Source organism: Phocoena sinus, chromosome 10 (genome assembly GCF_008692025.1).
Source record: "Phocoena sinus isolate mPhoSin1 chromosome 10, mPhoSin1.pri, whole genome shotgun sequence".
NCBI classification, from domain to species: Eukaryota; Metazoa; Chordata; class Mammalia; order Artiodactyla; family Phocoenidae; genus Phocoena; species Phocoena sinus.
The window spans coordinates 11764951-11778173 of record NC_045772.1 but is presented as its reverse complement, the minus strand read 5'-3'; the positions used below and the strand labels follow the sequence as shown (position 1 = coordinate 11778173).

Below are 13223 nucleotides of genomic sequence, written 5' to 3'. Positions count from 1 at the left end.
TGCTACTCCAGCTTTCTTTTGATTTCCATTTGCATGGAATACCTTTTTCCATCCCCTCACTTTCAGTCTGTATGTCTCTAGATCTGAAGTGGGTCTCTTTTAACCTTTTTTTTTTTTTTTTTTTTTTGCGGTACGTGGGCCTCTCACTGTTGCGGCCTCTTCCGCTGTGGAGCACAGGCTCCGGACGCGCAGGCTCAGCGGCCATGGCTCACGGACCCAGCCGCTCCGCGGCATGTGGGATCCTCCCGGACCGGGGCACGAACCCGCGTCCCCTGCATCGGCAGGCGGACTCCCAACCAATGCGCCACCAAGGAAGCCCCAAGAAGTGGGTCTCTTTTAGACAGCATATATGGGTCTTGTTTTTTGTATCCATTCAGCCAGTCTACGTCTATTGGTTGGAGCAATTAATCTGTTTACATTTAAGGTAATTATCAATATGTATGTTCTCATTGCCATTTTGTTAATTGTTTTGGATTTTTTTTTTTTTTTTTTTTTGCGGTACGCGGGCCTCTCACTGATGTGGCCTCTCCCGTTGCGGAGCACAGGCTCCGGATGCACAGGCCCAGAGGCCATGGCTCACGGGCCCAGCCGCTCCGCGGCAAGTGGGATCTTCCCGGACCGGGGCACGAACCCGCGTCCCCTGCATCGGCAGGCGGACTCTCAACCACTGCGCCACCAGAGAAGCCCTGGATTTGTTTTTATAGGTCTTTCTTTTCCTCTTCCCTCTTTTGTTCTCTTATTATTTGATAACTATCTTTCGTGTTGCGTTTGGATTCCTTTTTGTGTGCATATCTATTATAGATTTTTCGGTTTGTCGTTACCCTGAGGTTTTGGTATAGCGTAAAATCATTTTAAGTTGCTGAGCTCTTAATTTCAAATGCATTTTAAATACCCTGCCTTTGTACTCTCCTCCTATCACGATTACTGGCTTTGATATCATATTTGTATGTGAATGATTTCCTACCTTTAATATATGTTTGCCTTTACTGGTGAGCTTTTCCATTCATAATTTCTTGTTTCTAGTTGTGGCCTTTTCTCTTCCCTTAGAAAAATTCCTTTAGCATTTGTTGTAAAGATGGATTGTTGGTGCTGAATTCTTTTAGCTTTTGCTTGTCTGTAAAGCTTTTTATTTCTCCATCAAATCCAAACGAGTCTTGCTAGGAAGAGTATTCTTGGTTGTAGGTTTTTCCCTTTCATCACTTTAAATATATTGTACCACTCCCATCTGGCCTGCAGAGTTTCTGCTGAAAAATCAGCTGATAGTCTCATGAGGATTCCCTTGTATATTATTTGTTGCTTTTCCCTTGTTGCTTTTAATATTTTCTCTTTGTCTTTCATTTTTGTCAATTTGATTACTACATGTCTCAGCGTTTTCCTCCCTGGGTTAACCCTGTATGGGACTCTATGCACTTCCTGAACTTGGGTGACTCTCTTCTTTCCCACGTTAGGGAAGTTTTCAGCTATTATCTCGTCAAATATTTTCTGAGGCCCTTTCTCTCTCTTCTCCTTCTGGGACCCCTCTAATGCAAATGTTGGTGCCTCTGACATTGTCCCAGAGGTCTCTTAAACTGTCCTCATTTCTTTTCATTCTTTTTCCTTATTCTGTTCCACAGCAGTGATTTCTACCACTCTGTCTTCCAGATTACCGATTCATTCTTTTGCCTCATTTATTCCGCTATTGACTCCTTCTAGTATATTTTTCATTTCAGTTACTGTATTCTTCAACTCTGGTTGTTCTTTATCTTTCCTAAAATTTCTTGTAACTTCTCGCTCTGTTCATCCATTCTTTTCCCAAGTTCTTGGATCATCTGTACCATCATCACTCTGAACTCTCTCTTGGGTAGATTGCCTATCTCCATGTCACTTAGTTCTTCTTCTGGGATTTTATCTTGTTCCTTCATCTGTAAGATATTTCTTTGCTGTCTCATTCTGTTTAAATTTCTGTTTATATTTTTATGTATGTAGTGGGTGAGTTACGTTTCTTGACCTTGGAGAAGTGGCCCTCTATAGGGATGCCCTCTGTGTCCCAGCAGTATACTCCCCTCTCATCACCCAAGGGCCAGGAACCAGCTGGTCCTAGGGTAGGTTCCGAGTGTGTATGTGCACTCAGTTCCACAGGCTGCAGGATTGTAGTTTCTTGCTTCTGGTGCCTGCCCCTGGGTGGGTGAGGCTGGTCTAGATGCTTGTGCAGACTTCCTGGTGGGAGGGCTGGTACCTGCCCACTGGTGAGTGGAGCTCGGTCTTGGACCTCTGGTGAGCAGGGCTGTATCAAGGGGTGTGTCTAGAGATGGCTGTGGGCTCAGGAATTCCTTAGGTAGCCCGTCTAAAGACAAGGTGGTTCTGTATTCCTGCCCTGTTTGCCCTAAGGCATCCCAGCACTGGGGTGAGGCCAGGCCTCGGGGCCAAGGACCCAAGATGTCTGCCTCCAGCCAGAGTTCACGTAGGTGAACACTCCCTGCTATGTCCGCCACCAGATTTTATGACCCCAGAGAGAAACACAGCTGCCCCTGCCTCCCCAGAGACCCTCCAAGACCAGCAGGTAGGTCTGGCCCAGGCTCCTATGGAGTCACTGTCTTTGCCTTGAGTCCCAGTGCACGCCAGACCTTGTGGGCACCCTCCAAGAGTGGAGACTGTTTCCCTCAGTCCTGTGGAGCTCCTGCAATCAAGCCCCACTGGCCTTCAAAGCCAAACTATCTAGGGGCTCCTCCTCCCAGTGACAGGCCCCTGTGCTGGGGAGCCTGGCATGGGGCTCAGAGCTCTCGCTCCTGTGGGAGAACTTCTGCAACATAATTATTCTCCAGTTTGTGATCACCCCCCTGGGTGAGACGGGATTTGATTATATCTCAAGTGTACCCCTCTACTGTCTCATTGTGGTTTCTCCTTTATGTCTTTGGATGCATAGTATCTTTTTTCGGTAGCTCCCAGTCTTTTTCATTGATAGCTGTTCAGCAGTTGGTTGTGATTTCCGGTGTGCTCATGAGGGGAAGTGAGCTCAAGGTCGTTCTATTTCACCACCTTGTCTCCTTCCATCGGTTCATCGATTTTTAATTATCCATATGCCCGCCCTTTCATTTCCATTAGTAATCAAGATTTAACTGATAAACTAATTTTAAAAAACTGACTCTTCCGGGCTTCCCTGGTGGCGGAGTGGTTGAGAGTCCGCCTGCCGATGCAGGGGACATGGGTTCGTGCCCCGGTCTGAGAAGATCCCACATGCCGCGGAGCGGCTGGGCCCGTCAGCCATGGGCGCTGACCCTGCGCGTCCGGAGCCTGTGCTCCACAACGGGAGAGGCCACAACAGTGAGCCCGCGGACTGCAAAAAAACCCACAAAAACCCCTGACTCTTCCAATACCAAAAGTCAAAGTGGTGTCACTGGCAAAGCCCACTGGGGTCCCCAGGAGAAATAAGATGGAGTCTAGGTGATAAGTTCTACCCTCTTCTTTCGTGATTAGTGTAGTTTCACTTGCCTATAGATGGCCCTGTGCAATGACCTGGCACCGACCACATAGGATTAACGTTCTCAGCACAGAACCACTGTGCCAGACACTTGCTGGCCATGCGCAGAAGCCAGCTTTTGTGTTCATAACCATAGTCTGGGTGGAAGATTTGGAATTGTTTGGAAAAATAAGCAACTGGTCAGAGTTAGGGATGAGGAGGTCTCTAATGCCACCAGTCGAAGACCAGTGGGAAAGTTGACAGCACAGTGGATGCAAGTGAAGAGGTGAGAACATGCTGGACCAGGATGAACGGTCCACCTCCGGGCCCAGCAGTGAGGAGGGATGACCAAGAGTAATGAGAGAGGCTGGGAGGAGGAGGGGCATTAGCAAGCTTTAGCCTCCGCAGAGAGCACGTGGACAGCTGGAGACGGAGCAAAGACGCCCGCCCTTCCACAGGGGACTTTGGAATCAGTAGCCCCTGGGCTCTCATGCTCATGCATGGTGGGTGGTCAGGCAACCCTGGGGAATGCACCCCCTTGGTGGGCAGAGGTTGGCACCTGGTCCAGTACTTGCCCTGCACAAGGTGAACAGTCAAGCCAGAGGACCTTAAGGGGGGAGAACCGATATCTGTTGGGTCCTGTAGTGGGTTAAATGGGTGCTCCCCCGCAAAAAAAGATGTATGTCCGTGACCTAATCTCTGCAACCTGTGAATGTGACCTTATGTGGAAAAGGGTGTGTGGAAATCCTTTAAGTTAAACATCTTGAGATCAACGATGATTATCTAAGTGGGCACTAAATCCAACAACTAGCATCCTTATAAAGACACAGAGAGACAGCAGAGCAGGGGGAGAAGGCCACAGAAAGACAGAGACAGAGATTGGAGTGATGCGGCCACAAGCCAAGGAAGGCTGAAGACACCGCAAGCTGGGAGAGGCGAGGAAGGCCCCCCGCCCAGAGCCTCTAAGGGAAGCAGCACCCCAGGCTCCAGCGCTGGCGCCCACCCGCCTCTCCCATCACCTCCTGCAGCTCCCTTCCCAGGCCCGAAAGTGCACCTGCTCGGAGGCTGGATGGGTTGGCTGCTGGAGGCCTGGTGAGTGCCGTGTCTAGGAGCCTGCAGCTCTCCTTAGCAATCAGGCCAGCCACACAGTGGCCCCGAGGGCCCGCATGCAGACCTGCTGCCCGAGTCCACACCTTGAATCAAGTGGGCACCAAACCCCTTCTCTAAGGAGAGCCTTTGCCTGCCCCCCCTCCTGCCTGCAACTGCAGGGACATCTGTCTCCCCTGCCCTCACACTCCCAGCGCTTGGCAAGGGGCCTGGTCTATGCTCAGCCTTTGTTCAGAGAATGAAGAAGGAAGAACAAAGGCTCTGACAGTCCTGTGAAGAGCCCCTGCCCCAGTACCCACAGGCCTCGGCACCGACTCCCTCATTCCCCCTTCTATGGCATCTGGGATGAATCTCCATAGGGCAGGCTTTGCATTGTCTGATGCCTAAGAAAGCTTCTGGAAGCTAGCGCCTGGGCCTTGTCTCTCTATCCCCCAGGCCAGCTCAGTGTCCATCACATAGTAGGTACTCAGTAATTGAAAGGAACCAAGATTTATGAGACACGCTTGGCATCCTTGAATCTGGCCAGCCTGCCTTTCTGCATGACTGTCCCTCCCTACTGGAGCCTGTGCCCCAGCCGAGCTGCATTCCCGGAAGCTTCCAGAAATTGCACAAAGTAGGTGCCTGCTGCAGAAGCAAAGCACAGTCCCTTCTAGGCCACCTGCTCTGGCGCAGAGACACCCCCAGACACATGGCTCATAGCACAAGGTTCTCTTTATTGTGATGCTCAGTGGAAAACATCTGTAAACCAGCTCACTGTAGTGGTGACGGCTGCAACCATGCTAAGGCACTTTCATTATATAAAAAAGGGCAGGGGTGGGAGTTCTGTTCACTCCTTTGTGACAGCAACTGGGACCTGAATTCAGAGCTTTTTAGGCATATGTAGCTTTTATATATCTTCATGATTTCTTGAGAGTTTGTTTCCTTAAAAAAAAAAATGCCTTCTTTGCCATAAGTAAGTCTAAATGCAGCATATACAAAACAGTTAGGAATACAGGGAAATTCAGCCACCAGTGTAGACCAGTGTAGGACAAGCTACTCTCTTCTAGACATGGTTCCAAAGGAAAGGCAGTGATAAAGACTTGGAATTTTACCATTTATTACAGTTAGAGGGAGAAAAGACAACTTTTTTTTTCTTTTAAAAATATCTGTGCAGATGGCAGAGTCTTGAATTTATACTGAGTCAACGGTGCAGGTCAACTACCCTCGGGCCCCAGTCCTGGAGTAGGTTCGAGATCACCTGGCCCTTTCCACTGCTCTGACTGTCAGGCTCGGGACAAGTCCTTAACCATTAAATACATTTGGTCCCCAAGAGTGTTGGGAGAGCCACTGCTGGCCTCTCCAGCTTGGCCCCTGGGCCCTGTCTTCTCAGCCCGGAAGCCCTGCTGCAGCAGGGGTGGGCTGCCCTCGGCAAAGGAGGGAAAGGGGTCATCATTGCACTTGAGACATTTCAGAATCAGGAAGGTGATGGTGGCGCCGCCCGGCAGGGTGGGGAGGAACGCCCCTCCTTCCCCGCGCCAGCTTCCCGTGCCCTGCACAGAAGTGGACCCCCTGGGCCTGCTCATGCCGGACCACCCAGAGCCCACGGGAGTGGGGGGGCCGCTGGGGCAGAGGGTGTGAGGTCACCGCGTGTGATTGCCAACAGCAAGAAGGGAGAGGGCGGCGGAGGCGGGGGAAGGTGACAACTCTTCTGGGGCGTCGGGCTAGCAAAACTCCTTAGTCTGAAGAAAAATAGATTCGTAGAAAACTCTCTTGCCCATCCCCGGAGGCCCGCCCTCCTCACCTCACCATCTTGTGCTTTTCGGCAAGGGAAGGGGTGGGGGGATACTGCTGGTCGCTCTGTTCCCGGGCCAGGGCCCAGGACCCTGACTCTTTGGTATTAGATTCCGGGGGCGGGGGGGGGGGGGGGGGAGGGGGGGAGGGGAGCAGGCTACAGCAGAGGAAGCCGGAAGCCCTTCAAGGAGGCCTGGCGGGATGGGTGGGGAGGTGAGGCCTGAGGTCCCCTGGCCTGGGGGGACGAGGTGGGGTCACGGTCACAGCAGTCCCAGGAGGGAGGAGGGGTGCTGCAGGGGCTGGGAAGGGGAAGTGGAGTCGGTGCTGTCGTCCGTCTCGGGCAGAAGAAGAGGTTGTTACTCAGCAGCTTTGGCCTCAGCCCCGTCGGCTTTGCCGTCCACCTCCTCGTCCGAGCAGTCGCCGGCGCCTTTCCGGGCCATTCGGCGGGGCACAACAAACGGCAGGTCCCCACGCCTGGGGGCAGAGGCAGTGGTCAGCAGGGTTGGCCAGGCGGCCGCAGCACAGCTCATGTGTTTCAAAGTGACCTTTAGAGGAAACTAGCTCCTGACATCCCACGGGGAGAAGCAACGGCGGGAGGGGGGCCTCCGCGGACACAGCCTCCAACGGGGACAGGAGGGCTGTTCCCTCCTGCCCCCCGGCCTGAAGCTTCCCACTTTCACCCAGAACACTAGCAAAAATCCGTCAGGTAATGGGGGCTGATTCAAAGGGGGGAGGCACAAGAGCAGATGAAGCTGCCCCTGCAAAATGCCACCCTCTGACCACACTTAGTACCAAACAGGTGAAACCAAGAGACACACAATGACTGTGTACAGCGCACAAAGACAGGCGTCTCCTTCCGGTCCCGGCTGAGAAAATCGGTATCACAACACTGACTAGACTGTCTGCTCTTGTTGCTTTTATGCTTTAAAAAATGATCACTGGGAAAAGGAGGTAAGCAGTGAGAATCTCAACCCAAAAGACCCTCTGCCTCTACCATTTCATGCTGCCTGAATGTGACATTCCTTTGAGAATGGCCAAGTAGCCCTTTCCATTGGTTCAGAGTTAGAAGATGCCCGTATTCACCCAGCGCCTACAGCTGTGCCAGGGACCGGCCAGTTGCCTCAAGCAACTTCTAGTTGACAAAACCTGAAAACGTTCTCGTCAGGTTTAGCGCTGTGACAGGAACAGACTCTTCAGGCAGGATGGGAAGAAATCACCCGGAGAGTTTATTTAAAAGGCAGGGCTAGGACTTCCCTGGTGGCGCAGTGGTTGAGAATCCACCTACCAATGTAGGGGACACGGGTTCAATCCCTGGTCTGGGAAGATCCCACATGCCGCAGAGCAACTAAGCCCATGCGCCACAACTACTGAACCCACGTGCCACAACTACTGAGCCCACGTGCCACAACTACTGAGCCCACGTGCCTAGAGCCCGTGCTCTGCAACAAGAGAAGCCACCACAATGAAAAGCCCGCGCACCACAACTAGAGAAAGCCCGCGCACAGCAACAGGACCCGGCACAGCCATAAATAAATAAATAAGTAAGTTTAAAAAAAAAAAAAAAAAAAAAAAGGCCGGGCTGCAGCCCAGGAGGCAAGGAGAACGAGGAAGGGCTCTCTGACCGGCACTTTCTCGGCGGCATTAAGCACCTTGCTCGTTGACATCTAGCTGAGAAAGGTGACTGAATTTATAGGAGCCTCATTTTCCAAATTCTGCTCTTCAGGACAAACTAACTTTTTGAAGGAGAAAGGGTCCTGTGAAGGGGCGGGTGGGGCCGGCGGGGCTCACCTGAGCTTGTTCTTGAGGGAGCTGACCTCGCGGTTCATGGCATCCGCGGTCTCCGTGGCATCCTCCAGCTCACGCTGCAGTTTCCGGCGGGAGGCATTAGCCCGCTGGGCCTCTTCCTCGGCCTCCTCCAGCTGCCGCTTGAGCTGCTTCAGGCGGGTGGACGCCTTGTCCGCCTGCGGAGACGTGTGGCCAGGGGCCCCGGTCACGACCCCACACGCCTGTGGCCCTTCCCGCCCTCAGCCGCCAAGGGGCAGGGCCCCGCTCCGCCGCCAACACACCTGGTCCTTGTACTGCTCGGCGCTCCTCCGCTCATCATCCACCTGCAGCAACACATCCTTCAGCTTCTTCTCGGCCCGACGCACCTGCTTGGAAGCCGCCTGGCGCTCCCTGAAAGGCACGAACACAGAGGCTCAGGGGGGCACCCTCTTTCGGAAGGTCTGGCCGACAAATCCACAGGCCGGGGCACCCATTCCCGGGCCTCACTGGTACTTCCCCTGATGCTAAGGTAGACCGCCTTTACTGAACACTCTTATGAAGGCACTGGGATTAGCCCCATTTCACAGATAAGGAAACTGAGGTTCAGGGAAGGGAACTGACACATCTCAGAGAGCACATATAAAGCTAGGAAAAGGAGGACTTCCCTGGCGATCCAGTGGTTAAAGACTCTGCACTTCCAGTGCAGGGGGCACGGGTTCAGTCCCTGGTCAAGGGAACTAAGATCGCACATGCTGCTCAGTGCAGCCAAAGAAAAATCTAGCAAAAAGGAAGATTGACCCCCATTACCCCCCAAAGAAATCTCAGTCTTGCTGAGCCCACGGATGGGCTGCCCGGGTGGGTGGGAGCCCCACCTCTCGGATTCAGCCCTCAAGAGAGTCATCAGGCTCCCCAACTTTAGAAGTGGGCTGTGGGTCCTATTCAAACTCCACAAGCCCCAGCAAAAGGCCCCAGGAAAGGGGTGAGAGCCCCGTCAGGACGGGGGAAACAGTCTCAGGGGCGGGCACACAGAGGAGCCGGCAGACGGTGCCAGGTGACGGGCGAGGGGCACCCACTTGGTCTCGTTGTCCAGCTGCTCCTCCAGCTGTGCGATCTTGGCCTCGAGGGCAGTGATGGAGGCCTTGTACTTGGACTTGACGGTGCCCTCCATCTCCTGCAGCTTGACCTTGAGCTCCTTGTTCTGGCGCTCCAGCTGCTGCCGCGCGTTCTCGTTCTTCTGGGCGTGACTGCGCTCCAGGTTCAGGTCGGTGTTGATCTGGTCGATCTGTGGGAAGAAGGGCTGGTGACCTTGAGGAAGGCGGGGATCCCGGCTGGGGGCAGAGGAGGAGCAGCTGGACCCTGCAGGGCCCCTGATCACTAGGCCTTCCCGCAAGAGGGAGCTGCCCAGCGTAAAGGGTCAGAAGCAGCTCAGCACCCGAGAGAGAGGAACCAAGGAGCCAGTGCAGGCACCAGGACATCATCCCTAAGCGTCAGGGGGCAGCCGCCTCTGCCTCTGCCACTGGGGAGGCCCACCCGCGTCACCGAGGGGGCCCTGGTGCGCAGAGAGCCCCGCCGCTCACCTGCAGGTTGGCCTTCTTCAGCCTGTCGTTCACCAGCTCCGTGTTGCCCTGCTCCTCCTCCAGCTCCTCCTCCAGCTGTGCGATGCGGGCCTCCAGGCGCCGCTTCTCCTCCAGCGCCAGGGCACTGGGAGTGGGGGGGGGGGGGGGGGGGGGGGGGGGGGGGGGGAGGTGAGAGGGGCCGAACCAGAGCGGGGAACCCTGCACCCGCTCGCGCTCGCGCTCGCGCCGGCTCACCCTTTGCCACTGCTGTTGGCCATCTCGTCGGCCAGTTCGTCCCGCTCCTGCTGGGCCTGGCGCTTGGCGCGCTCAGCAGCTGCCAGGTCCTGCCACGGGAACCCGAATGTGACCCGCCGGGGCCGCCCGCAGCCAACAGCCCTCCTCTGTTCCCGGCACTCTGAGCCCCTGGCCCCCTCTTCCCAAACCCCTTCCCAGGCCTGCCTCCTGCACGAAGCCCGTTCCCAGGAGCCCCTCTGAGGCCACAGCTTAGGCGCCGTATGATCACACAGCCCCCATACCTAAGCGCTAAGAACTAAGCCAGGGCTTCCCTGGTGGCGCAGTGGTTAAGAATCCGCCTGCCAATGCAGCGGACACGGGTTCGAGCCCTGGTCCGGGAGGATCCCACATGCCGCGGAGCAACTAGGCCCGTGAGCCACAGGTACTGAGCCTGCATTCAAGAGCTCGCGAGCCACAACTACTGAGCCCGCGCGCCGCAACTACTGAAGCCTGCGCACCTAGAGCCCGTGCTCCGCAACAAGAGAAGCCACCGCAATGAGAAGCCCGCGCACCGCAACGAGGAGTAGCCCCGGCTCGCCGCAACTAGAGAAAGCCTGCGCATAGCCACAAAGACCCAACGCAGCCAAAAATAAATAAAAATAAATAAATAAATAAAATAAAAACTAAGCCAGGTGCCGGGGATGTTGCAATAAACAGGAAATCATCCTGGCCTGACGGGATGCTGGTCCCTCTACCTTCCAGGCAGACAGGAAGCAGGGGCGACAGGACAAAGACGTGAGTTAAGGCCACAGTGCGGGACTCTGAAAGCCAGCGGGGGCAAGGGCTTCACCCTGAGGGTGAGGCGGCCTCACCAGAGACCCACGTGTGCAGGAGGGCACAGCCGGTCTGGTCAGGGCAGATGAGGAGAGCCTGGATGTCTGGCCCAGCTAGGAGCAACTGGGTAGCCAGCATCATCAAGGCAGAAGACTGCCCAGAGCCTGGGGATGCTTTCACGGCCTGCCTCGTGTGAGGGACAAGGCCGCCAAGGGGACACTCAGCGCCGTAAGCCTCGGGGAGGGACCCCTCCTCGCCAGGCAGCAAGTCACCGCAGGTGGTGGTGATTCATGCGAGGGAGCCGGCCCCAGGAGGTGACGAGTTAATTCACACACACGTTCTAATCACACCAGGGAGCCTTGCTACTTCATGAAACCCCGAGGGGCAATTCTTTCAGAAAGCAAGAACCACGCCGGCCCATCGCTGGAGCTTGGCCCGTTCTTCCAGGTCTGCCCGGGTGGCCCTGGCATGTGGGTGGAGGCCCCGAGCGCCCCTGCTCCGGCCCGGCCCACCTCCTGCAGCTGGATCATCTCGGCCTCCATGCTCTTCATCTTCTTCTCGTTCTCCTTGGCCTGCGCCAGGATCTCCTCGCGGGAGGTGCGCGTGTCCTCCAGCTCCCGCACGCAGTCCTTCATCTGGGCCTGAGAGCAGGGAGGAGAGGCTTGGTGCCACCGTCCCGCCGCTCCCGTGTGCCCACACCCCCGCATAGGGACGCCCCGCCGACAGGGACCGACGGCTGGGCCTCAGCCTGTGGCCACATTCAACCAACATGGCTATAAAAGGGCAAAAGAGTAAAGACAAAGCTTCCCTTTACTCTAAACCATCTTTACACGCTTTTAACTGTTAGGATCTACAAAGCACACCTGCGGCAGCGTTAGTCCCCGGGTGCGTGTTAGTCCAGCTATGTTTTTGTTTACTTTCTACCACCTCCTGTTGACTTGGATCCTGCGCTCTGGGGCCATCCCCACTGCTCCAGGTCAACGGCCACCTGCCAGGTTAGTCCCGGCAACATGGCGCGGTCATGTGTCCTTTGTTCACTGGTGATTCGTTTTAACTCTGAAGATCTTGGGAAATAGTTGTGTTTTTTTTTTACTTTTGCAGATAAATCCCAAATTGGGATTCCCCAGGCCAAAGGATACAACCCTTGCTGGGCACGGCCAAGTGGTACCAGGTAGAGCGGCCACCGCAATGAAAGCACCTATGCCCTACTACCTCGCAAACACCAGCGTTTACACTCGATCTTACTGTTGCCGGTTTGCTGGATATGATGTGCATCTCGGAGCTGGTTTTTTAAACTTATTATTCTTTCATTACTGATGAGCCCAAGTACGTGTTCTGTGCTCCGGGCTGCTTCTCTGAACCATCAGCTTGGAACCTTCCACCATTGTTAAGGCTGGGATGGGCCACGTCTGGTTTGTTCTAGAAATCTGCCACTAAGTGACTATAACGCCATTGCACTTCTAGGTTTACACTTGTTTGTTTCTTTGTTTAAGGCACTCAAAGACAACAATCTTACTGCAAGTTTGCTTCTGACTAGTTTGTTTCTGCTCAGCTTCTGGGTTTCCATCTGGGAGATGGAGCTAAAGGCACCCCAAGACCTTCCTCGGGGAGGGCAACATGGCACTTCCCAGCATTCATCGGCCGCCCCACTAGTGTCCCAGCCCCGTGCTGAGCCCGACGCTGCCATGTGCGGCCGGATCTGGTTTGGTCCAGCCTGAGCTCACCTGCAGCTTCCGCAGCTGTTTGATGGCTTCGTCCCGGTTCTTGTTGGCCGAGTCGATGTGGGCCTCCAGGTCCTTCAGGTCCATCTCCAGCTTCTTCCGAGCAGCCACGGCCATCGAGCGCTGCTTCCTCTCATCCTCCAGCTCAGTTTCCATCTCCCGCACCTGGGGAGATGCCGACGGCTCAGGAGGCCGGACGTACCCACAGACCCTGCCTCAGCTCACGGCCCGGGTGGGCTTGGTCCAGTCCCGTAGCATCCATGGGGCGTCCAGGGACAGGGAGGACTCCTGACCATAAAACCCTAGTATAGAGGGCCACTGACCCCCAGGCAGAGGATTGGAACGTGAGGACGTGGAGGGCGTAATCAGGGGACTCCCCCAGTCCCGGTGGAAGGAGAAAGGAGCCCCCAGAACCCGGGGCTCCCTGCCCGCCTCTGCCCAGGGGAGTGGGAGGGCCGTCCGCACCTGTCTGACCAGCTGCTTCTTCTTCTCCTCGCTCTGCTCGTCACGGCCCTGCAGGTCCCGCTCGAACTGGGCCTTCATGGCCTGCAGGTTCACCTCCAGCCGCAGCTTGGCGTCCTCGGTGGCCTGCAGCTCGTCCTCCAGCTCCTCGAGCTGGGTCTTCATCTCCTCCACCTGCTGCTCCAGGGCCCGCTTGGACTTCTCCAGCTCGTGGACCTGCCGCCGAGGGGACGTGGTCAGGAGCAGAGGGGCGCGAGGCCCCCAGGTTCCCAGCCTCCGTGTCCGTGAGCCCCTAATCCTTCGCGTCCTGAGGCCATCTCCCTCCCCCACCACCCGCCG

At 55.5% G+C, this 13223-nt stretch overlaps 1 protein-coding gene across 1 annotated transcript in view; it reads right to left on the bottom strand.

Moving 5' to 3' along the window:
• Window positions 1–5445: 5445 nt before the first annotated feature.
• Window positions 5446–13223, bottom strand: part of MYH9 (myosin heavy chain 9) — a 94657-nt gene continuing 86879 nt past the window's right edge. Inside the window, exons 33-41 of the mRNA XM_032644405.1 lie at window positions 12888–13100; window positions 12426–12587; window positions 11214–11342; window positions 9889–9977; window positions 9655–9778; window positions 9151–9359; window positions 8380–8488; window positions 8102–8274; window positions 5446–6787 (exon numbers count right to left, since the gene is read on the bottom strand). Of these exons, the coding sequence (XP_032500296.1) occupies window positions 6670–6787; window positions 8102–8274; window positions 8380–8488; window positions 9151–9359; window positions 9655–9778; window positions 9889–9977; window positions 11214–11342; window positions 12426–12587; window positions 12888–13100 (1326 nt within the window). The 3' untranslated portion in view covers window positions 5446–6669. The remainder of the gene's footprint in view (window positions 6788–8101; window positions 8275–8379; window positions 8489–9150; window positions 9360–9654; window positions 9779–9888; window positions 9978–11213; window positions 11343–12425; window positions 12588–12887; window positions 13101–13223) is intronic.